This window comes from Anabrus simplex, chromosome 1 (assembly GCF_040414725.1).
Source record: "Anabrus simplex isolate iqAnaSimp1 chromosome 1, ASM4041472v1, whole genome shotgun sequence".
In the NCBI taxonomy this organism is placed as follows: Eukaryota; Metazoa; Arthropoda; class Insecta; order Orthoptera; family Tettigoniidae; genus Anabrus; species Anabrus simplex.
This window is the reverse complement of record NC_090265.1, coordinates 34,847,716-34,874,422: the sequence shown is the minus strand read 5'-3', so window position 1 is coordinate 34,874,422 and position 26,707 is coordinate 34,847,716. Positions and strand designations below refer to the sequence as shown.

Genomic DNA, 26,707 nt, shown 5'->3' with positions numbered 1-26,707 from the left:
AAATGAACATAAATTGGCTTGTATCCAGAAATAATATTTATTTAATAAATGATAATGAGCCATGAAAACATATGTTGCTTCCCAATCTGAGTCACTTAGTCTCCTGTATACCGAAAATCATAACTCTGCATTTCTTAAGTTTAATTTTATAAACTAAAATACTGTTTAATATTATTTGATCATATAGCAGGATAAAATTGAGGGGAAATTGGGTGGAATATAACATCACTACTCTTTCCTAGGGCAAGTTGCTATTTTCCTCCCTTTAATTAAACAGAAAATATGCACCAGTATAGATTTGAAATTGTTCTTTACAATACTGTATTCACTTATAGATTTTATTCTTTTTCACTCTGTCATATGATATCTCACAGAAGTGATCATACAATTTGCACATTCAGTCAAATTCAGGTTTGTGAAAAGGAGTTTTCTTGCATATTTTGCGGTGCAAAACCGTACGCATAATGGTTTAGACCTTGGTTGGTGTCTGTCCATGTTTGATTTATCATGACATCTGTGCTGCAGAATTATGGTGTAATATAACTTTTTTCTGATTTATTTCTCCAAGTAGACTCTCCCAGCTTTCGATAGATGATAGCAGAATTTGAATTAGAGATCTTCAATTATAAAAGTTCTTTCATCAGTTCATATGCCGGTCTTGAAGGGGTGTATTTAGTTATTCCCATCACTGCATTCAGATATTGGGCTTTTACTTCTTCCATTGTTGCTTTGTCTTTATAGCTGAGTTTCTCCTGTATGTATGTTTAGTCCTCAGCCCGAAGGCTGGTTGGATCCTCAACAGCTCTGCCATCAGCTGTCATAGATGGCCTAGGCATCACTGAAGAGGCATACTAGGGAAATGAGGAGTGAGGTAGTTTCCCGTTGCTTTCCTCACCGAGCCAGAAGTTGCTATTACATATCAGTCTGCCAAGCCCACTGAAATGCATGCACCAACCGACCCGCTGAGCAATATTTTCACACCATTCATAGCAGGGACTGGCTGCAGAAGGAATGGCATTACTAGCATCACTCATACCTCAGTCACTTTCATTTTGTCAAAGCAAGGATAAAGCTGAGACAGATCAATGAAAGTAACACGATTGCTCTAGCCCATACTAGAAGACATAGTGCACTGTAAACACTAGCTCCTGCCAGCATATTTTCTCAATTCTATATGTAATCAGAGGTGGAACTTTGCTTTAAAACAGTGTCATGTCCATCATTGGAGAAAGTTGTTTCATGTTTCTTATATCAAATATTGCTTTCGTCCCTGCCATGGCTCTTTCTTTTATATGTATTCGGAATGATTTTCCTTTTGTTTGAAGATCCATACTAAAGTATTTAAATCAAGTAGCGAATATTTAAGAATAACTTAAATATTATATTTAATAATAATAATTGTTACGGAGTTATCCGTGGTAGTTAGAGGTGAAAGAAGGTGCTGGGTGGAATAGGTCTCAACTTACGAAATTGAAGTTAATTTAAAACTTTAACCAAGGTTATATTTTCTTTTCAAAATCAACAGATAACAACAATAGAATAACAGGTACCAAGTAGCAGGAAAACAATTTAAGAAATTACAATAGTTACAAGACTTGGGCTTCGAGCCCTAAGATTAATTTCTGAGCTCTCAGCTCGCCACCACAATAGCTAAAGGGCAGAAAACCCCTAAGTACGAGGAGCACTTGCTCCTAATTACAGTGTTAAGAAAAAGAGCAGACCCGCTCTCAATTTGACAAGCCTATCAAAGGCTACAACAAACTTCATTTCTATCTGCCCTTAAGGCACACCAAGAAACAGGGGTATTTGATACCCAACCTACAGGGCCTTTACATGAGGAAAATAATACATCAGGTTAAGTTACTGGTCCATAATACAAAATAGAATGGAGGCGAAGCTTGCACTCCTAATACACTTTTGAAACCTACTTGGCACTAGGCTGCTTACGCAAGGGCTAATCCCATACTAAGGAGGTGACACGATAAGAAAACTTTATTACATTATGAAGAGAAGAAAAACGGTTATGAAAACGTAGTCACCTCAAAACAATATGAGTGGGAGCTCGAGAGGGTTAGGCACTCTCTATCCCAATTTATAGTTAAAGAGACAAAATTTTTACCAAGTGTCCATTACATTTTAAAGATAGGTTACATGAGAAAAGTTTCGAACCTGCGCCGAGGGTTAAACTGCTGAGCTAGCAAGAAATAAAGTTATTAAACGGCCATTACCTTGTGGATGAACTGCTGCCCGAAGAAAGAAGCGTTTCCCGCCCCCTGCTACATAATCACACACTAAGCAAGATGTCGATGAAGTGGCACCGAGACAAGAAAATCAGCAGCTTAAATACCCTCGTGGAACATTCGAGACCTTTCAAGAATGAGTACCCACACCCCCCTCAACTTTATTGGATAGCTTAAAGCAACATATCCATATCGGAGAAGACATCCGTTATTGGTCAAAAATTAATTAGAGAAATTCGGGATTGGCTAAATTCAAAACAAGCGGAAAGAGAAGGGTTATACTGCCAACCCAAAAAATGACTGAAAGAAATTTAACAAAGAACAAACTTATGAATACCAAATTTCTTCAAAAAAACAGTTCCTTCACTTCGCACTAGGGTGCACAATTATAGTTCTTAAGTAGTGCCATCTAGAAGAGAATGTCCACACTTCTTGCTACAGAGTAAACAAATACAAATCGAAATAGACATAGTTCAGAACACTTCAAAATTTACAGTAGAGACATCTTCCGAGAAACCTTTGATGTAATACAGATGTTAAAGTTCAGGGTTTCTCCTGTAGAGAGGTTTCAGCTGGCGCAATATTTGAATTCACGGCGTGGAGGTGTACCGCCCGGTACAATAATAATAATAATAATGTTATTTGCTTTACGTCCCACTAACTACTTTTACGGTCTTCGGAGACGCCGAGGTGCCGGAATTTAGTCCCGCAGGAGTTCTTTTACGTGCCAGTAAATCTACCGACACGGGGCTGTCGTATTTGAGCACCTTCAAATACCACCAGACTGAGCCAGGATCGAACCTGCCAAGTTGGGGTTAGAATGCCAGCGCCTTAACCGTCTGAGCCACTCAGCCCGGCAATATTATATTTAAGCGGTTTGCCTATTCAATACATATATAATTTACTAAATCTAGTGCATGTTTCTTTCATCAAGGGACATCATCAGCAGAATAAATCGTACAATATATCAGATACAAAAATTATATTAATAGATTGGTAAGATAATTTAAAATACACTTTTATACACCAGGATATTTAAAATAAAATATTTGCAAACTTTGTTAAAGTTTCAAGTCATATAGTCAATAAAACTTACGTGAATTCAGCATTAAAATTCTTGATGACAAAGTTCATGGAAACTAACCTTTCTATTCGTGAAATCGTAAGATGAACATTGATTTGAGTAAAAACCTTTCATTTAAAATATTTAATAATAAAGGACTTTTGAGATCTTCGATAGAAATTCCTTTAAATTGCATTTAAGAATTAACGCTTCCGGATTCCAATCAACACGGGGCCAAAGTAGTAAAGTTAGTTGTAGAATTAAATAATGTTCAGTCTGAAATTAAAAGAAAACTAAGTATAAGTGAAGAGAGATGGAAGATTAAATAATAAGTTATATGTAATTCCTTGTTATTGGCCCTGATGTGCGGAAGAGGTCTCATCTCTGCTGAGGTATGTGTCTACCTGAATTCAAAGTAGTTGTTACGTTCAGCGGGGAGTGTGAACGGGAAGTGGAAGGGGTGTTCTGGGCGGAGGAACAACCTGAGTGTCACAGAACGTGTGACACGTTAAAGTTTGACGTCATTCTTAAATATTCACTACTTGATTTTGTAGTCAATACAGGTTTTAATCAAAAATGAAGCTGTTAAAGGTTGTTACATGTAAGGTATTTAAATGTGTTAACTAGTTCCAGTGAAGTACTGTCTGGCTGTCACTCTTCATCCTCCATTTCTGAAAGCCATTTTTACAGTCTTTTTCTGGTTTATAGTGAGTCCATTATTATTCATACTTGATAAAAAAGTAATCTAGTACATATCCTTTTGACTTCACAGGATACTATTTACACAGTTTGAATTACCTCAGTAGTTACTAGGAACAGTTAATTACAAAAGTAGGTGCTTGTTGAAAGAGTTACAAGCAAGGAAGTGTGTGCTTCCTTCATGTACCTATGTTGATTATCTATCTCTTTTCTCTGACCACAGTGGAATAGGTGTAAATTAATTTAGTCAAAGTTTCAGTAACAAATTTCCAGCCATGAAAGCCAGGCAGTATGGCTGAACACGTTGCATTTCAGTGTCTGCAGGTCATCAGGCTGGCAAGCCAAGATCTAAAGTGGACTGTATGAGCATGGTAGGTTGGGGTTCTGTTCAGTAACAAATTCAGATTTAACAGGTTATTTTAAACAAACAACCTTTCCCCTTTTCTGCCATGTTGGATCATGGTATCAGTAAAAAGCTACGAGTATTATCGGTAGCACATGGCTTTGATCTTGAGGATATGGGTTGGGGGACTACAGGGCCCCTGGTGTTGCTTCCACTTACTTGGTTATTGTTCACATATATCCATGTTCTTAACATACACTGTACTTGTTTTCATTCCACTCTGAAAGCATTAATGATGATATGTATCATAATTTTTTGCATACCAGCTGCGTTGTCTAACAAGTCACATGGAAGTCGTAAGAGCAAGCAGGTCCGAGAGGCTGTGATATCAGAAAATAGTGAGAATGTTGATGATGAGACAGATACTCTTACAGGATCCTTGGGTGAGTACCAGTAATATCTTCTAACTGATTAACTCTTGTTAACAACCATTAGTACAATCTATATCTTGTTTCGCAGAGACATCATATGACCACCTGGAAACAAAGAGACAGATTGAGACATTACGAGAACGATTCGGTGAGGATAAGTGGCTCGTTGAACGTGGTGGATCATGTGTTCAGGACGTGCTGGGTTTGCCATCTGGGAAACCAGTTGATCTGACTTCAACTCTTCTAGAGGCAGTTGAAGCAGTTGAAGATGAAGTAAGATCATAGTTGTATTTTCTCTCTACTTGGTTCTTTGTTTAGTTCAGAGTGACACAATAGATTTTAGTCTTGTATATTTTCTGAAAGTGTGGAATCTGGTAAAGTGTTGTTATGGTTTTTGTACTAATATGCCTCCTACTGCTTTTTTTTTCTTTCTACAACTTGCTTTACGTCGGACTGACTCCGATGCGTCTTATGGTGAGGGATAGGAAAGAGCTATGAGTGGGAAAGAAGTGGCCGTGCCTTAATTAAGCATTTGCCTGCTGTGAAAATGGAAAACCACAGAAAACCATCTTCGGGGCTGCCGACAGCTGGGCTTGAACGTACAATCTCGTGGATGCAAGCTGACAGCTGTGTGCCCCTAACCGCATGGCCAATTCGCCCGGTCCTAGTACTACTACTACTACTACTACTACTACTACTGTAAAACTTCCTTTTTTTTAAATATGTTTCACACTTATACATTTTTTATGCTCACTTGTTTTTTTTCCTGAAGTCCCGAAATAATTCCTATTCTGATACATATTTCAAATCCCTGGAGGTATAGAACATAATTTATACATTTAAATATTAATGTTGATTACATTGCATTAGCTTCAAAAACGTATGTTGGAACACAAATATTTTCTAGAGACTACTTTACAGGCAACTATCCCTTGTTGCCAAGTGGGTGAGGAGCGACCTTGAAGATATTTGTGGAATTTGTTCACGATCAATTTTCCACTCGTATACAGTATTAATTGCAAACCACCCACTTCATGGTCTGTATTGATAAATCAATCAGTCAATAAATCAAGCAGGGAAATTGTTCCACCTAATCGATACTTTTTATTTTGCCTTTAGCAAATTTAATTTACAAGTAGTACATGTTTTGTTCAGATTGACTAAACATGATCAGCTACACTTTTTGGTTTAGGTAGAAATTCATAAAAGTACAGAGATACATTATTCCATATGAATCTTAAAACAATCTCAAACATATTCAAATTTTTTTTGTTAAACCTTTGAAAACGTGAGAGGGGTGACGGGGCGGGGGGTTAAGACCTTAGTTGTGTCTGTTTTGTTTAAAACTTACAGCTAGTAAACATTTTGAGAAACGTGTTATAATTGATGACTAGAAAATGTTCTTTGTTCTTTTTGTGTTCACATAACATGGAATGTAGAATTGTAAACTGTCTTCTTATAGCACCGTGTTTGAACTGGAAATTCCTAGCTATGTCTTTTATGTTGAACCAATGATTTTTTTTTGCTGGAATTTAATGTTACTCTGAGAATTCATAAGTTTGTGCAACACCTGTTTCTGCATTGAATGGTTATTTGGTTTGCGGCACAACCTGCAACCAGGAGAGAAAAACTAGGTATGTGGCTATTATATTTAACCTTCTTCCTTTGGTTAACTTGTGTTAGAATTTGTCAAACTTACCCCGAATATAGGAGTGTTGCCCCACGTTCTTCACCTTGAGAGTGGCCCTGCACCCGTAGCTTCGGCTTTTAACCTGGTGTAATACGGGTGTGTGTTCGTTGAGGCATGCTTGCTAGTGCGGCAAGGTGCCTCTTGCCAAAGGCAAAATAAAAAGTATAAATTAGGTGGAACAATTTCTCTGCTTGATTTATTGATACAGTATTAATGTCAACAATTTATGTATTTCATGTTGTTATGTTAACATTTAATTTTCATTATGAAAGGAGCTTTCAGCATTATTGAGATGTAGACATTCTCAATCAGGACGCAAACGCAAGTACTAGCCTGTGAGAAAAGAGAATAAGCAAAGGTCTGCACTGATCTATATTCTATGGCTGATAGCTGATTTAAAATGGCTGCTTGTTGCCAGATAGGTGGTAATATATTGACAATACACCAACATAAACCAATTCTTTTTTTTAAACTTTCCTTCACAGTTTAATTCACGTGAACTTGATGCCCATACGTTAGCTTTCAACACTGTATCTTAGTGTGGCTGTTAACCCTTTGAGGCACAGATTTTTTTTTTTTTCAAATTTTGAAAGGAAAATTGGCAATTACATATGCAAGTCATCAAAACAAAGTAATATTTATTTAAAAAAATTTAAGTAAAATGTACAAAATTATGGGGTGGTTTCATTTGAGACCACTGTGCCTGTAGGTCACTGCTTAATAGTACGAGTATTTTACTCAAATTACACAAACTTTTACATAAGACACAAAGTATTGTTCAGTCTTCACTAAATAAACAATCACTGATGGAAAGGGAGAAAACAGTTCCTGTGAGATGAAAGACACAAACCGACCCCACATGTCGTACATGACCATCTTGTTCTGTGAGGTACCTTCTTTGTACTGCAGTATCCACAGCATTTTGAAGAGCCGTGTATTGGCATGTGTTTTGCTTCAGACGTTCTTTTCTCTGCTGCCACTTGAGGTTTAAAACTCATCAGTTTAGGAGTGGTAGAGACCAAGCTCGATAGCTGTAGTCGCTTAAGTGCGGCCAGTATCCAGTATTCGGGAGATAGTAGGTTCGAACCCCACTGTCGGCAGCCCTGAAAACGGTTTTCCGTGGTTTCCCATTTTCACACCAGGCAAATGCTGGGGCTGTACCTTAATTAAGGCCACGGCCGCTTCCTTCCCACTCCTAGCCCTTCCCTGTCCCATCGTCGCCATAAGACCTATCTGTGTCGGAGCGACATAAAGCAAAAAAAAAAAAGGAGTGGTAGATGGGTCAGGAGAGTCTTTGAAACTCTTACTTCCTACTAGGCCAGAGACAACATTTCTACAAAAATCCTTCAGACGCATATTCTTATTCGCATTACCTAAGTGGTGCAAAATGTAACCATTCACAACTGAAACGTCAATGAATTGCCAAAATAATCACAACCATGATCTTTTTGACTTTCTATCAAGAGCATAGATGGATTTTAGCATATCTGCCTTGTGTACACATTCCATATTTACTGTGTATGATTGTGCTATTTTCCGGCATGTTACTTCTGTAACACTACCATCTGAGTTTTTTCTGTTTACTGTGGTTACTTCTCTGTTACTTGTTCTGTGAGGTACCTTCTTTGTACTGCAGTATCCACAGCGTTTCGAAGAGCCATGTATTGGCATGTGTTTTGCTTCAGACGTTCTTTTCTCTGCTGCCACTTGAGGTTTAAAACTCATCAGTTTAGGAGTGGTAGATGGGACGATACTTTAGTGACTGGAGGTTACAGCCAAGCGCAGCAAAGACAGTAGTTTGCTTTGTTCCATCTCAACAATAAACAAGCGAATAGAGAACTGAAAGTTCACTTTGATGGCAGATTACTCTCACATACCAAGTATCCAAAATTTCTAGGAGTCATTCTAGATGGGACTCTTAGTTTCAAAGAACATCTTAGCAGAACTGCTGCCAAACTCAGAACCAGAAATAATATCCTGCAGAAACTGTGCGGCACTACGTGGGGGTCAACAGCTTCTACACTTCGGACTTCTGCCCTTGGACTAGTTTATCCCATGGCTGAATACTGTGCTCCAATCTGGATAAACAGAGCTCATGTTAAGCTTGTTGACACTCAGCTCAACCAAACCATGCGTTTAATATCAGGGACAATCAGATGTACTCCAACATACTGGCTGCCATCATTAAGTCACATACCACCTCCATCCGTGAGAAGAGAACAAGCACTTATCGAGGTGTACAATAATGTGTGCAACAATTCTTCTCTTCCTGTACATCTTGACCTCCCTGTTATTAACAGGAAGATACTTCGCTCTCGCCACCCTCCATTGAATACTGCAAGGAAGCTTGCTGAAGGTAATTTCAACATGATTGACAGCTGGAAGCAATTATGGAAGACCTCTGCAACACCAGAACAGCAAGCTATGCCATGCATCACATCTAAGCCACCAGGTTTTGAGCTCGCCAGAAAAATTTGGTGTACTCTAAACTGAATCAGAACTAATTGTGGTAGATGTGCAGACTCTCTTTATAAATGGAAGAAAATTCCATCTCCCGAGTGTAGTTGTGGTGCTGAAAGACAAACTGTTCAGCATATTATCCAAGAATGCCCTCTATCAGCCTTCTCAGGAGATTCAGCCGAGTTCCTGATGGCTACTGAAAACGGTGTTAATTATATTAGAGGTACCAATCTGACATTTTGACTTAATGTGTTCAGACGTGAAAATAATTTTAAAATACTTTTATTGTGATGTGATTGTAAACCATACGATAAATAAATAACTTCTCTAGGTGATTCAATAGTTGACAAAAACATCACTGTACGCTTGTTCTTCCATTTCACACAAGCTGTACCATCAGATATAACTTGCCAGTCAGTCTCCCCTCTCGAGTTCTTTGTCATGTTTCAGAGCTGGAATCTCTTTCCAGTTACTCTTTACTGTTTCACAGGAAGGGAGTACCTTTGACTTGAGTTTCTCAACTAGTGCTAGGCTTGTGAAATAATTGTTGAAATAGATGTGATAACCGTTATTTTCTAAGCCTTTACGTATGACGACTGGTTTCCTTGGTCTTGTTCGCACGTCACTATCATGCTCGTCAGCATATATTTCACTATCTTCATCCATATCACGCCCTGGATTACTGCCATTGTCTTCTGATTCCTCATCTGACGTAATATCTTCCAACAGTTCAATTATTCCCTTCTTGCCTAACTTACTTCACAACATTCTGTTCTGAAAATAAATGTAAAGTTATGTTACTCGGCATGCGGTAAGCTGCAGTGCACTCCACATTTCCGTAAATTCTCTAAACTTAAAACTTCATATCATGTATTTATTAATTACAGTTAGTTTCTTACATATCACAACAATAAATGTACCTGAAATCCAAACAATCAAATCAAATTACACTTTCAAAACAACTGCTACACAATACCTCAAGCACAAAATATCTCCATGGAATTTCTATACATATCAACCGATTTCATTAGTTCCAAAAATCTTCACCAGAGAACAGCACCTCACAGAGACAATGCAAGTGGTTTCATATGATACCACTGAGGCATAAGGAAGATATAAAATTTTAGGTGGTATCAATCAAAACCACTATGCCTTAAAGGTTTAAGGAACATGTGACAGCCCTCATTTCAGAACAAAATCATTTGAAGATTGGTGGAGAGGAATTGACATAAAAGTATGGATGAAAGATAGGAAGATCCTTGTGCTTGTGGATGGCTGTACAGTGCACCATCCTGACAGATCATACCCGAGAAATTTGACTGTAGAATCTTTTCCTGCAAATTATACGAGTGGACCTTGGGATCTTAAGCAGATGTAACTTGCACTTTCACAAGATGTTGGTACAGCATGCCATTCACTGCGTGGATATAGGAAAGATCCACGTTTTACAAGCAACATTTTTTTTCTCTCTCTCCCTAGTCACTAATGACGTGGTAGTCGCACATATATCAGATGTTTTCACACAGTATGATTTTTGTCTCTCTCTTTTTTCTTTTTTTTCTGACATAAGTGAAACTCATATTACCCCACTTTTACAATTTTCAAGGGTCCCAAAGAATACTGGTGTAAATGGGGGGGAGTGTAGATCATGGGAAAAAACCTATATGTAAAAATGCTCTGGAAAAGGAGGTAAATGTTACATAAATGCATATTATTAATTTATAGAGTATTTCATTTTTAATCCTATTACTTACCTCAAATAAAGGTCCGATGTAAAATAACTGTTGATACTACACTGCGTTTGTAATTTTGCTCATCCACTGAAGAAGTGGCTGTAGAATTATCTAAGATGCAATAAATGGGGCAAGTTGGCCATGCGGTGAGGGGTGCACAGCTGTGAGCTTGCATCCGGGAGATAGTGGGTTCGATTCCCACTGTCGGCAGCCCTGAAGATGGTTTTCTGTGGTTTCCCATTTTCACACCTGGCAAATGCTGGGGCTGTACCTTAATTAAGGCCACAGTCTCTTCCTTCCCACTCCCAGCCCTTTCATGTCCCATCATTGCCATAAGACCTACCTGCGTCAGTGGAACATAAAGGCAACTTGTAAAACAAATTAAATTTTTTCAACAAAAATATGTTCTATATCTCATACCATCACCACTGCTTCCAAAGTAATATCTTCATAAATTTCAATAACAATTATTTAAATCATTATCATTACTAGCAGAAATACTAATATCAGTTGGAGATTCATATTTAATGTAGTTTTCTTTTTTTTTTCAAACAAACATCTTTTTCGTTTCGTGCTCTGTTTACCTCGTCGGCTGGTCAGAGTCTGTATGTAAAAGAGAAGAGAGAAGACATATTTTAGGCCAAAGTTTTCATGAATGCTGCTGGAAACCCTCCTGCCATCTGTTGAACATGCTGGAAAAAAATTTCCACACAGATTACACTACCTGAGAAATTATTGGACAATTGCAAAATGAACATTGCAGCTAAACGAGAATTTCTCAGGCAGTCACATTATGGGCAAACGCTCACTGCCCGAGAATTTCTCAGGTGTGCCACTGAAGAGGTTAATACAGAATTTTGTACAACTGTGTTTTGAATTTGCTGTCAGTTGTGTTTTATGTTTTGAGTATCTTTCAATGCAACACACTCCTGTTTTTCTTTTTTGTATTCTTCTTCTTCTTATTATTATTATTATTAACAAATACATCGCAGTTGGGAAATATCCCAGTGATAATGATCACTTACAGTAGTGCGATAATAAAGTAAAGTTAAAACATACTTAACCAACAACAACAATAATAACTACAACAGGAACAAGAATACAACAAGCAATTACATGGAAAGAAGCTATAACAAGAAATATTACTAATTTAAGGAAGCCTCCGTGACTCAGGTGGCAGCGCATCGGCCTCTCACCGCTGGGTTCCGTGGTTCAAATCCTGGTCACTCCATGTGAGAGTTGTGCTGTACAAAGTGGAGGCGGGACAGATTTTTCTCCGGGTACTCTGGTTTTCCCTGTCATCTTTCATTCCAGCAACACTCTCCAATATCATTCCATTTCATATGTCGTTCATTAATCATTGCCCCAGAGGAGTGCGTCAGGCTTCGGCAGCCAGCACAGTTCCTATCCTTACTGCTAGATAGGGGCTTCATCCGTTTCATTCCTGACGTGGTCAAATGACTGGAAACAGGCTGTATATCATTTTCTCTACTAGTTTAATGTTCTAAATCCAGCATCATCATATACAAATTCACACGTACATTAAGTATTTCAAAATTTTACGCTATGACTTACAGTAGATTGCTTGACATTGTATTTTAAATATTAGAATAAGGTTTTAAAGGTAGAAATTTAATTATTATTTTCAATAAGACGACGTAATATACAAATGTTTTAATATTTAAGAGGTTTTTCAAAGCTTATTTTGGATAAGTTTGTCAGGCAAACCATAAGTGTAAGTTCTAAAACAATGTTATCAGTTAACCTTGTAAGAATATTTATAGCTGAAGATGTTCAAAATATGAATGAAACATGTCCTATGTTTTAATATTTAAGCTATAAAATAAGGATGAGATCCTAATTTTATAATTGCTTTTAATGTATTGAATAGCTGGATACAGAAGTTTTATTGTTTCTATTTTAACACATTGCGGACCGGGTGCACTTCACCCCATGCACAGCCCTGTTCCCGGACACTTTCTAACTGCCTTTAAGCTGGAGTGCATGCACTCAAATATACTGTTAGAACTTCACTAACTTTTGAAGGACTACTGCGTATTTTTCTAGTGGCCTCCCTGAATAGATGTTGAAATGCAGGGTATTTCTTGAAATCTATTTCGGCTCATAGTTTTCGGAAATATGGGTTTTTTTATTAGGGGACCGGTTGACCAGTAATCTTCCAGACATGATTTCTTCACCTGCCCTAACAATATACACAGAGCAATATTTTTTAATTTCCCTGCTAGTGACATTAGTCCACTTTAGTGTTTAAGGGGATACGTTATAAGAATGTGAATTCTGCTCATAGTATAAGTTTGTCTTTTCAGCTACATACTGAAAATATTCCTCACCAATCATAAGTCCTGCTACTTGTCTTATGTTTCCAGATTCATTAGACCGCACTTTTATACCAGCAGCACCTTCAAAATCCTATAGCCTAGGTTCACTGTTGCCCATAACCCAGTTGTCAGAAAACACTACATTCTTTACAGTATTTAGAATATTTACACCCGGAACACAATTATCAGACTCGTTCTGCGCTACGAGTGTTTCACACCTTGAAGATAAGACTATATCATCGTCATCACTTGAAACATTTCCGTTAGAAGATATTTCATCATCGAACTCTAAATATTCAGCTTCACTTAGATATTCGGAGCCTGTATCAGCACATAATTCGCGAATAATTTCATCTTTGTCTAAACACGTGCGATCCCTGGGCGCTGTCATCTTGCATGGCTCTTCGAACTTTGTAAACATGTCAGGAAATGCAAAGAAAATCGATTATATGAAGAATACTCGAAAAGAAATGCGACTATCGATTGGGTAGAACCATACATAACAGAGTTCTATCACCCCTGACCTCCAATAGTTCCCGTATATCTCAAAAGATAGCACTAAAGTTCAGTCTGCTGCTAACACGAGATAACTCGGGACTGGTCCGCAACGCTCGGCTAGGCAAACACGAGTTTTCTCGGGGCCGGTCCGCAATGTGTTAATAGACTTTCAATACGGAAAAATGAGGATAGTCTCTTGCGACATACTCTTTTTGTAAGTTATGATCTTCATTTTCGTGTTGACGTTTAACTAATAATGTAGAGTTTGAGGGATGTTCCACCAATCAACACATTGCAAAAATATATTAAATTATAAGAAGACTGGTTTCGACTCCCTTGGAGTCATCATCAGTTCTTGGTGAAAATTAAATTGAGGGGAATCTGATAACAATCATCATAACAAAAAACCTGTACCTATAGGTGATTGCATGGAAACCTATGAGTAAGGAAGGAAACAGCCAGAACCATAAGATGGACCAAAAGACAGAGGATGAAGCAGGAATGGGATGAAATTGAAAACAACTTCAGCAAAAACAATAGTAGAGACTTTTTTGGGAAATTAAAAAAAAAAAACCTGAGTGGATATAAAGGCAGAGAACTCTTTATAAGAGATAAGAATGGGGATCTGGCAGTTAGTGCGAAGGAGAACTGTAGGATACTTGCGGAATACTTTCATGACCTGTTAAACTGTGAACCACCTGAAGAAGAGCTGGAGCTGGGGACAAACACAGAAGAGAGAGAGTCATGTCCTCCAACTAGAGATGAGGTCGCACAGGCCATAAGCGATCTAAAGAATAACAAAGCAACAGGAGAAGATGGAATATCAACTGAGATGATTAAGTGGGGAGGTGACAAGGCAGTAGACAACATGACCAACATCATCGGCCAGATTTGGAGAACAAAGAAGTTACCAGAAGGATGGAAGAATGCGATCATAATACCAATACATAAGAAGGGAGACAAGAGGGATGCAAACAACTATAGAGGAATTTCGCTACTAGAGATTGGCTATAAGGTGTTGTCGAAAGTCCTGCTCAATAAACTGGAAGAACAGTTAGAAAGTACAATTGGAGACTACCAAGCAGGATTTAGGAAGGGAAGAGGATGCATAGAACAGATATTTATGCTGAAACAACTGATAGAACATTGGGCCTTAAAGAACAAAAAAACGGTGGTAACCTTTGTAGATTTCACTAAGGCATATGACTCCATCGACAGACAAACTCTTGGAAGAATCCTGAAGAACAGAGGGTTAGATGGCACTACATATGAACTCATAATGGAAATTCTATCAGACACAAAGGCAAGGGTGAGATTCAGAGGAGTACTCTCTGAAGAATTTGATATCGACACTGGTGTCAAACAAGGAGATGGATTATCACCAATGTTGTTCAACATAGCTCTGGATGAAGTCATCAGGCAGTGGAGAACAATGAATGAGACAATGGGAATACCAAAGATGCATGTTGGGGACAAAAAGGACAATAGGGCCCAAGTAGATTGTCTAGCCTTTGCGGACGACATAGCTATAGTAAGTGAGACAGAAGAAGATGCAAAGACACAACTCAACAACTTAAGCAATATAGCTGGAAGGGTAGGACTGAGGATCGCCTACAACAAGACAAAGACATTGAATACCACTGAGGACTGGACAACACCGGAAGGCACCGTGCAAAAGGTGGACAAATTCAAGTACCTAGGAGAATTTATAACAGGAAGGAATAGGAGCAATGAGGGAATAACAGAGAGGATAAAGAAGATGCGATCAGCCTTCTGTATTACCAGAGATACATACAATAAAAAGAATATACCTACAGACACAAAGATTAGACATTACAAGGTAACGGTGAGAAATGCTGTATTATATGCTGCTGAGACAATAGCACTAGGAAGAAATGGTGCGGAACAACTAGAGAAAGAGGAGAGAAAAATATTGAGGAAAATACTAGGCTCTAAGAGAGGAAGTGAGAGATGGATGAGGAGACCCACGGAAGAACTATACCGGAACATGAGGACAATCTCAGAAGAAATTAGACTGAAAAGAGCAAGGTTTGCGGGACATGTAATCAGGATGAATATGGATAGAATGACGAAAAGAGTATGGGAAACAACAGCGAGGACACGAGGAAAGACAGGAACCAACTGGGTAGTTGAACTCCGGAAAGATTGGTTGGAATTGGGGATCAAGGTGGAAGAAAAGGAAAATTGGAGAAGCAAGTACATAACGACTAATATGCCAGAGATCAATGATAGGGATGGATACAGGAAAAGGATTGAGAGTCACAAGTGGAGTAGACAAGAGAAGAGGATACTGAATATCTCGGAAGAAGAGCAGGAGAGAAGAAGAGAAAGGATGAAGAGGTTCTGGGAGGAGAAGAAGAAAATGCAATCCATGAAGGAGCTGTCCGTGGTCCTACAGAGGCCGTAACGCAAGAAGAAGAAGAAGAAGAAGAAGATTGCATGGAAACGCATCATTGAGTTGATAGACATTACCTTGAAATGCAACGTACACTTGGCAAGCAGAACTTGTAGCTTAGAAAGTTCCCAGTTCTGGCTCTAACAGTCTTGTGTTCATAGAACATAGAACACTGGAATTACATGTACTGGTTGAAAATATATACAAAACACAGTAAGGACAATTATAATGGTGTGGAAACTTGGCTCTCTAAGAGCATTCTTGGATTTGACAGTCCTGTTTCTGTCTGAAAAAGATTGGAAGAAATACACACAATGAAGCAAAATGTACAAAGATATAGTTCTAGCCTAAACTGTCGTGCGTTCATGTACACAGAACACTGGGAACATACGTATTGTTTGAAAACACACACATACGAATGAAAACACTTATAACCATATGAAATATTGGCGTTACTAAGCATCTCAGGCCAGTGTATAATTTCAGCTGTTTATCAAACGTTTCATGTGATGTGTGGTTGTAATAGTCAACAAGTCTTTGTTTTTTCTTTAAAAAAAAGGTTCACATATTCCGGTTGATTGTGACAAGACCGCTCAACAAGTCTATGCCAAATTGTGTAAACATACGACGGCATTTTAACTCAGATCCAAGAACATTAAAGTGCCAAGTGTTTCGCATTGGTGTATAAACTTTCAATCAATTAATTTCAACTGCGTTAATGCATTAGTTTCCGGTAGATAGAAGCAGGACCAGCAGTTATATTCTGTGTTCCACGAACACATGACAATTTTTGAAACCCAAAACCAGAACTTTTAAATACCAAGTGGTTTATCTTTGTACATTCAATGTATATATATTTCACTAGTTTAGTCAGGGGAAGCAAGATAGTCAAACCCATAAACGTTCTTATAACGCCAATGTTTCATATGGTTATGTGTTTTCATTCGTATGTGTGTGTTTTCAAACAATACATGTGTTCCCAGTGTTCCGTGTACATGAACGCATGACAGTTTAGGCCAGAACTATATCTTTGTACATTTTGCTTCATTGTGTGTATTTCATCCAATCTTTTTCAGACAGAAGCAGGATTGTCAAATCCAAGAATGCTCTTAGAGAGCCAAGTTTCCACACCATTATAATTGTCCTTATTGTGTTTTGTATACATTTTCAACCAGTGTTCCGTGTTCTATCAATACAACACTGTTAGAGCCAGAACTGGGAACTTTCTAAGCTACAAGTTCTGCTTGCCAAGTGTACGTTGCATTTCAAGGTAATGTCTATTAACTCGATGATGTGTTTCCATGCAATCACCTATAGGTACAGGTTTTTCGTTATGATGATTGTTATCAGATTCCCCTCAATTTAATTTTCACCAAGAACTGATGATGACTCCAAGGGAGTCGAAACCGGTCTTCTTATAATTTAATATATATTTTTGCAATGTGTTGAATGGTGGACATCCCTCAAACTCTACATTATTACATACTCTTTTGTCGAAAATCACCCAGCAAATTATGCTGCTTTACTGTGGACCTTTTCCAGTTCTCGTATCAAGTAATCCTGGTGTCTCACTCTTCTCCTAGTTCAGTCGGTGTCAAGAGCATGGAGAACAAACTTGCCGATGGTGACGTTTGTGGGGCAGTTAATTTGTTTATTTCTGATGACACTGTCACCATGCCTGATGCTGTCATTTTGGAAACTCTTCGTGAGAAACACCCTGCCCATTCAGGTCCAGTTGTTGTTCTTCCGGATCCTCTGAATACATCAACCTTTGTTCCTACAACCACAAAACTTCTTAATGAAAACTCTTCTGTTCCTTCTGGATCTGCTGGTGTACTGAATGGCCCTCATCCGTTTTCCTGAAAGACCTGCACTGATGTCTAAGAGCTCTATTCTAAGGAGCAACTCATAAGATCATTTTATGGTTTGCTTGACCTCATCTCTGGTAGGTCCCTTTGGAAATTTGCCCACTAATTTTTAGGTGCCTCACTCACTCCTTTGAAGAAGAAATATGGTGGCATTCACTCTGTTGTTGTCGATACCGTTTAGTGTCTGTTGGTTGCGAAAATCTTATACCACAGAAACCATACACCAGTGATAGACTTCTTATCATCCCACCAACTTGGAGTGTGTGTTCCCAATGGAGCTGAAGCTGTTGTTTATGCCACATGTATCTGTTATTCGTCTCCTCATCAGTGCAAGAAATTATCCTTTCTCAATGGGGAGTTGAACAAGTTAATGCTCGCGGACCTGCTCTTTTTGAAATTACTCTTCATTTGATTGTTAACTGAATTAATACAGAGTTAAACATTTGGTATTTGAATGACAGTACCATTGCTAATGAACTTGACTTCGTCCTTTCATTTCTGGGTAAAATTCACACACAAGCTTCAAGTATTGGTCTCCATCTTAATTTTTCTAAGTGCAAAGTGGGTTTTCTTGGCATTCATCAAAACAAGCTGAGATACTATACAAGAAGTTTAATGCTTCTGCCCCTGGAATTTGTCTTTTAACAGCATCCACTACTTGTTTGGACAGCCAAAGTAGGGGACTGCCTGTAGGGGTGAAGTACAGTGGGGACTTCGAGGGCCCTGGGACCGCTACGGTAGCTGTGAAGGCCCTTCAGGAACTCTGAAAAGTGGTGGCAAAAGGGGCTCTGGGCAAGACGCAGCAGGTCGTTATGCTACTTAGGATCCAGAACGGGTAAAAAAAAAGAAAAAGTAAATAAATAAATGCAATGTAAATATAAATCTTATACCAGTTGTATAGTATCATTTGAAGTAATTCCACATACTGTATATCAGTTGACTATATTTGTAAGTAGTACAGGAGATATTATAAGTAGAATTTTGTAAACAATATAAATTTATGAAGGATGAGCTGTGTGTTTAATAGAAAACATTGTTAGCGTAAATTGTATAATATTGTATTATAGGAAAATTTTCTTCTCTTGTTAATTTAATATTTAATGCTTGACAATAATGTATTTTAGTGTACCATTTGCCACCGAGGTAGACACCTCATTTGCAAATAAAGAGATTTTGATTTGATTTGATTTGTCTGCTTGGTGCAGGGCTATCCCGTGAAGCTGTGTGAAGCTGTGTGCAGTATTGGCTAAGAAGACTTCAAAACTGAAGTTGTTTATTTCATACCTTTCTACGATTTTGGCACATTCAGCCTTCTTGCTCCGTGCTTCATTTTCCATCCAATGACTGATGTACTTCCTGTGTTGTTCTCTGTCTTGGTGTGAAATTCCACTATTAGAGGAATTTGATTGTGTTTTAAAAACTGGTCTCGAGACCATCGTCAAATGCTCCCTGAGTAGCAATGCCTGGTTACAGGCTGCTCTTCCCGTTGGTTCTGGTGGCCTGGCATTTATCGAGGTGAATTTGGTGATTCTGTCATTTTTAGTGTCTTTCCATGGTTCTGTTCATCTTGTCAAGGCTCTCCTTCCACCTGGTGGACGCCTGGACCCTGATGCTGCTGTATAGTAATCGCCATGTAAGGCAATACCCCAGAAAGTAAATATCGCCGCCCAATGCTCTTCTTTTCTCTTTTTTGTTATGGCTGATCACAGCTGCCAACCTGCCTGGTTACATATTAAAATCACCAGACATAACCATAACAAACTAACCTCAATGTAAACACCGATAATGAATGTTTCCCTAACCTAGTAAATGATAAAAGTTAAGATGAAATAAATCAAGATATTCATAATTAAGTCGATTTTCACGCTCAATGAGGAATTAAGGAAATAAACACACTTTCTCACTCAAATTAATGTTACATATATCTGTCTTTATTTTGATATACATTAGGCGTACTATAACCATATTCTTGAAAAGAGGGGTGTGTTAAACAATGCAGTTTATTTAATAAGTCTTTGGAGTGTGATTTTCGAAAGTTCCAGACATCCAATGACTTCCCTTTCTTTTGCGTGAACATTTCCTTCTCTCTTCAATACCGGTAACCAGTAAGGAGAGAGATTATTGGGCATTTCAGCCTGCAGGCTGGTTTTATCTTCAAGCTTATCAGGAAACATATAGGAATACTAATGTGCCAAGCTCCGTGAACGGAAATTAGGTCAGCTTTCAAGTTCACTGGGGATTTGAAAATAATAATGTTATAAATTCTACTGCCAAAATTTCGTCCCCCAAGAGTTATTTCATGTACCAGTAGATCTAGACATGAGACTGGCGTATTTGAGCACTTTCATCATTTCACACAAACTATGTTATTAAATGCATTATCCGAACATGCCACAATTCTACTTACCTGGTATTAGCCAAATAGATTTACAATCCCACAGAAAAAAAAAAAAATGCTTTAAATATTCTTGCAAATGTATCACTAGTGACTTTAACGGCGATGCGGTGGCAACACGCAATTCACGCTAGAACAGTGACAGAACGTTGCCAACGTGCCAGATTAACGGTAAATGTAAGACGTCGTATCAGCAAGTAAGGTCCCTAAACTGTATGGTAACTGACACTGAAAAAGACCTGCAAAATACCCAATAGCAAGAAAAGTAACTATAAATCAATACCTTAATATTACAGGGGAGAAAGCGTAAGGTTGCACCCTTAGGGTACGCCCTTACACGGAGAGGACTATACAAGAGAACACATCTCGGTGGTCAAGCTTAGTCAGCATAGTTCCCCCTGATATTGGCAAAAGAAGTAATCAAGCTACTCGGGACACTCCTCTTATCAGTCATCTCCAATAATTTCTGCAGCAGTCAAGTAGTAGTCTTCAAGACAAAGATCGGCTCCTCACTGCTTCTTCTCTGGTATCTGGTGCATGGCTCCAAGCATTTACCTTTGCCTTCTCTTGGTCTCCATCTCTCCATTGAGTGCTTTCATTTTGCTATGGCTTCACGTTTGGGAGCAGCTCTCTGTGAGCCCCACCAATGCTCAGTTTGTGGTGCCTGTGTTGATTGCCACGGCCTCCATGTCTCCTGTGTTGTGAAAAGTAAAGGCGGACACATCCGTCACTCCACTATCAATGATATAATCTTGCAGGCTCTCGTTTCAGCAGAAGTTCCTTGTATTCGAGAGCCAACTAGCTGCCATTCAACTTTGCCAAAAGTAGCATTTGACGGAGACCGTAGAGTAATGATAGCAAAAATGAAGGTAGAAAAAAATAGTGAAAATGTAAAAAATAAGAGAGTAGAAGATAAAAGTATGGAAATTAAAAGAAAAATTCCAGTATAGATTGAAACAACACTTACCCAGAGCTGAGGTGGAGACTGTGCAGAGAACGCTTGTGACAGAATAGCTGAAATAGGGAAAGATAAACAGACCCCATGGTCAAATGAGATGGTAAAGAAAGCAATAAAAAATAAGAAGAAAGCATGCCAAGTATGGAATAGGGATAAAATGGTGGAAAGTAGAAGAAAATATCAGGAACTGAAAAGATGTTGTAAGAAAGTAGTGTGAAGAAAAGCTTTTTTGCTTTATATCGCACCAACACAGATAGGTCTTATGGCAACGATGGGAGAGGAAAGGGCTGGGAGTGGGAAGGAAGCGGCCGTGGCCTTAATTAAGGCACAGCCCCAGCATTTGCCTGGTGTGAAAATGGGAAACCACACGGAAAACCATCTTCAGGGCTGCCGACAGTGGGATTCGAACCTACTATCTCCCGAATATTGGATACTGGCCACACTTAAGTGACTGCAGCTATCGAGCTCAGTAAGAAAAGCTAGGAAGGATTTACACAAGAGTTGGAACAGCATGTGGATAGCAGTAGAAGGATGCTATACAGACTTGTAAGAAGGAAGTGTTTACACAAAGTAAGTGAAAGGGAAAAAGGGAGAGATAATAACACAACAAGAGTAGATAAGGAAGAGATGGAAGGATTACTTTGATGAACTCCTGAATGTGGGAAGAAGTACGGACGACTTGAAATAGGGAAAGTCTGAGAAGGCTGAATCCTAGAGTGAAATCACAATGGAAGAAGTTAAAACTGCTGTCAAATATGTAATGGAACTGGGAAGATCAGCAGGAATGGATGAAGTATATATGGAAATGATAAAAGCAGCAAGACCTGTTGGTCTCCAATGGCTGTGTGGGCTATTTAGATGTATTTGGAAAGAAAACTCATACCAAATAACTGGAGTAAAGGAGTAATTATACCTATATTTGAGGAGGAGGCAGGAAGATATGTGATAATTATCTAAGAATCATCATATGACGTAAAAACAACAACAATAATAATAATAATAATAATAATAATAATAATAATAATAATAATAATATAATTATTATATATAATATAATATTATTAATATTAATATATACAATATAATATTATTAATATTAATATATATAATATATTATTATTATTATTATTATTATTATTATTATTATTATTATTATTATTATTATTATTATTATTATTAATATAAATTAATATAATATAATATTAATATATATTATTAGCTGTGAGCTTGCTTTCAGGAGATAGTGGGTTGGAATCTCACCGTTGGCAGCTCTGAAGATGGTTTCCAGTGGTTTCCCATTTTCACACCAGGAAAATGCTGGACCTGTACCTTAATTAAAGCCATGGACACTATTTACCCAATCCTAGCCCTTTCCCATCCTTACATTGCGGAAATTATTCAATGTGTTAGTGCAACGTTAAACCACTAGCAAAAGGAAAAAAAACCCAATTGACTCAGTTTAGGACTCTGGTGATAACCCCAATGATAAGAGCCTTGTCAGTAGGAATAAACCCTAACATTGAATCAACTCCATATTGGAATTTTGTCTTGTCCAGGTGCCTTTCTGGTTTTCAGTTTGTTAAGAGCCTCACAAAATTCTTGGATTGACAGTGGCATTTCTATCCATGACCAGCCTGATGATCTAGATGTTAGGCTGCTGCTTTTTACAACAACAAGCAACCATCCACGACTGAAGTAGCTGTTGTGGCATATCGTGGAGGAAGTCCTCAGCTGTGGTAGGGTGGAGATGTGTTGTTTCCAGTACTCCAAGATGTTTCTGACATCAGTAAAGGTGGTAGCATTGACTGATTTCTGACTTCCTGTTGAAGAACAAATTGGTCCATATAGTTCTTTAATTGCTACATAGAAGTTTCATATCTTTGGCATCTGATACATCACCTCTTAAAGCTTCCTTCTTCCATAACAAGTTCCACACCTCTGCTAAAATTAATTTCCCTTTGTATCCTTGTACTGATTTCTGTGTCCAGTCCTTCCCAACTACTTGAAGTTTTCCACAATTGACGTCAGAAAAGTTGGATGGCGCAGCCACGCGGTAGAATGTTGAAGCTGCAACATAGTGACTGGTGAGGTTTATTTACATGGCGAAGCATTGACGTCGTGATGGGAACAGAAAGAAAATTGTCAAATTTGAGGAGGTACTGCTCTGTATACGGTTGCAAATCGTATAAAACGGATGCGAAATCTCTTCACTACTTCCCTGTACAAAAAGTTCAGAGAGAAAGATGGGCTTCCGCGCTGTTAATTGGAAAACGCGTTACGCGATACATGACAGTGTGCAGTCTGCATTCTCGTGAAGACGACTTCTTTCCACAGCGTAGGTACCGGTACTGTTTATTGTACTCATTGATAGTTATTGTCTCTAATTTATATTCACAAAGATTTAGCTACATCAAAAATACTGATAAACTTGTAGCCTAATACTTCTGTGCCGTACATAGAATGTAATCCGCTCTTTGTAAACTTCTTCATACGTGTAACAGCAGACAGTAAATTAACTATGTACATGTGAGTAATATCTTTAACTGGTAGTAATTAAGCACTGCATTTAAATTGCCTATAAAATACTTCTATCAATGAAAGAAAATATGTAGTATTTTGCCATCATAAATTAGCTTTTTTTGCTATTTGTTTTACGTCACACCGACACAGATAGGTCTTATGGCGACGATGGGACAGGAAAGGTCTAGGAATGGGAAGGAAGCGGCCGTGACCTTAATTAAGGTACAGCCCCAGCATTTGGGAAACCACGGAAAACCATCTTCAGGGCTGCCGACAGTGGGGTTCGAACCCACTATCTCCCGGATGCGAGCTCACAGCTGCACGCTCCTAACCGCACGGCCAACTCGCCCGGTCATCATAAATTAGAAGCCATAACCTAATTATTTGGTAGAATTGGACAAACCAAATATTCCTCAACCCCAAACAGCTGTAACTGTAGAGGTTAGAGTACTCTTAAATTATAATTTTCAAACTTTGCTCTATATATTCTGTAGGTAGTTATAATTTTTATACTTATTATTGTCGGTTCTAAGTTCTAACTTTTGTGCTGATCGTAAAAATGGAATAATATTAAGATTAGGATGTGGGCTGTTCCAACATAAGCCTGTATGAAGCCTAGAATTTATTTGCTTTACAACATTTACTTAGTAGAATTATTATTTTATTTCTTCCCCAAGATTACAGTTTACAAGACAGATAACTCCACCGTCACCTGGTTAAGGCTTTGGCATGGACCAAATCAAGAAGAAATTACTCCATAACCTCTAATAGTGGAAAATTACAGTAGCTTAACTGTTAAGGTGAATTAGCGTGTCAACGGTAAACATTTTTCTGACAAACCCGCTTTACATGTACAGTTGCACTACAAATTTTCACTCCCTTTGTTCAAGACAACATTAACTTTGTGGGGTTTGGAATCGATGTGGAATGATTGTAAACACAACGCTACAACACCAGTTTCATCTTCTGTTTCAAACTTTTTACCTACACATATCAAGTAATTACGCTTGAATATTTCTTCCCCTTCCACTAATGGACGCGTGAAATCTCCGACAACTCTCAACAGTTGCGCATACGACACCAAAGACATTTTGAACACTTTATAAATCCTACAGACGCACACCCGATCACTGTCGTATTTATTTCCCGTCACTATCTCGCCGCCATATTGGAAAGAGCTGACCGTAAGCTCCTCCCCCGTTTCGGACGTCAATTGCAATGTCTTGCCCCTTTATTTTTACAGAACCTTTCCCTTCTCTTTCTCCCATATTCAACACCATTGTCTTTATTATATTCATTCCATAATTACCAATATACTTGCTCAATATGTGCATTTGACCTTGTACTTCCTTTTTTAATTTAACGTCAAAAACTTCATAATTGGTCTGTATTGAAAAAAGATTTACATTCAAAGATAAAGGGTAGGATTCTCCACCTGTTCAATACTACATTAAAATGTGATATAATTAAAATGTCACATTTTTATTGTCAATTTTTAGGTACTGGTTTCGGCATTTTTTATGCCATCATCAGCCTAGGGTTAAGCAAACAAGGACATTGAGTAAATTACATATGTATGTACACAAATAAACCTTCTCAAATATCTAGCAATTTATAATCGTGTCACAACATAAAACATTTGACTGCACAAATATCTCCTATATATATCATAATAAAGTTCTAGAAAAGAGGTAAAATTGTTCTATATACAGCTCTGTGCATTTCTATCACCTGGTAATGTTAAATGCTGTAATTGTGTACAGAATTACAGTAGCCACAAGTTTGTGTAAAATCTTCTTTCTTGACTATCCAAACAGCTGATTAAAATTAGACTATTGACCTTGGAGCAATATATACAGACGTGCCAAGTCTCTCGATTTGAGCGGGAGACTCCAGATTTTTCATCGTTCCTCCCGATCTCCCGATTGCCAGGTCCGATCTCCCGATTTTCAGAGCAATATCCGTAATTTTCGTATTATTTTAAACTCCCGCGGATTTCCTCGTTCTATCGATATATGGCTGAGTATTATGGCTGGTCGATAGTAGTTCTAATAATGATACCAGATGGCAGTACGGGGCACGGTGGCCAGTCATGTGCTGCTCTTTGGTCTATAATACAGTCATTCTCTTTGCAAGCGAGTCAAGCGAGTAACATTCTCTTTGGAGTAACCTAACCTCAGAAGTAACACACTATAGTCGTTCTACCCGGGGCAAGACTTGCAGAAGTGCTCGTGTTGTGCCCTAATATTTGTTTTGGCCAAAATGTCAAAAAAAGAAATATGATGCAGTGTTTAAAAGTGCTTTTAGGGTTTCCGTGTTTGAGTGAATCCAGAAAGGGACCAACGTTCATATTCTTTACTATACGTAGGTGTGATTTTTCAGTTGCACATGGTGGGAAATGCGATATACTCAAGCACATGCAAACGAAAAAACATAAGGAGAGTGTTCAGAGTGTAGAAAGAAACCAGAAACTGAACTTTTCATGTAAAAACCAAGATGTAAATCCTGTGACGAATTCCGAGGTGTTATATTACGTCATTTATAGTAGAACATAACATGCCTGTAATGGGGACCTTTGTTTTGCAAAATGTTTCCTGATTCTGAAATCGCTGAATGATATGGGTGTGCTAGAACGAAAACAGCGGCTATCATTACAGAATGTGCATGGAAGAAAGGGCGAAAATTGTATCACATTTGCTGGTGAATGCATTTCTGTTGCTATTGATGGTAGCAATAAAAGCGACTTGAAGATATATCCCATTGTTGTAACATTTTTTAGGCCTGAACTCAATGAAATTCAGAGTTGTCTACTCTCTGTGCCTAATGTAGAAGGGGATGCTACTGGAGCTAACATTGCCAATCTTTTGCTCTCAACTCTTCGGGAATTCTGCATTCCATTAGAAAACTGCCTAGCTCTTGGTGCTGATAATGTTCCAGTAACGGTAGGATTAAAGAATGGTGTGGCAGGATGTTTGAAGCGGGAATATAGTGACATAATCATCGTAGGCTGCTCTTTTCACCTAATTAATCTTGCTGCCGAGAAGGGTGCGGCAT

At 38.3% G+C, this 26,707-nt stretch overlaps 1 protein-coding gene across 2 annotated transcripts in view; it reads left to right on the top strand.

Moving 5' to 3' along the window:
- Nucleotides 1-26,707, top strand: part of LOC136883729 (serine/threonine-protein kinase 11-interacting protein) — a 252,167-nt gene that overhangs the window by 25,997 nt on the left and 199,463 nt on the right. For both annotated transcript variants that reach the window (XM_067155993.2, XM_067155992.2), the window contains exons 4-5: nucleotides 4,672-4,788; nucleotides 4,865-5,049. In XM_067155993.2, coding sequence (XP_067012094.2) covers nucleotides 4,672-4,788; nucleotides 4,865-5,049 — 302 coding nt within the window. The remainder of the gene's footprint in view (nucleotides 1-4,671; nucleotides 4,789-4,864; nucleotides 5,050-26,707) is intronic.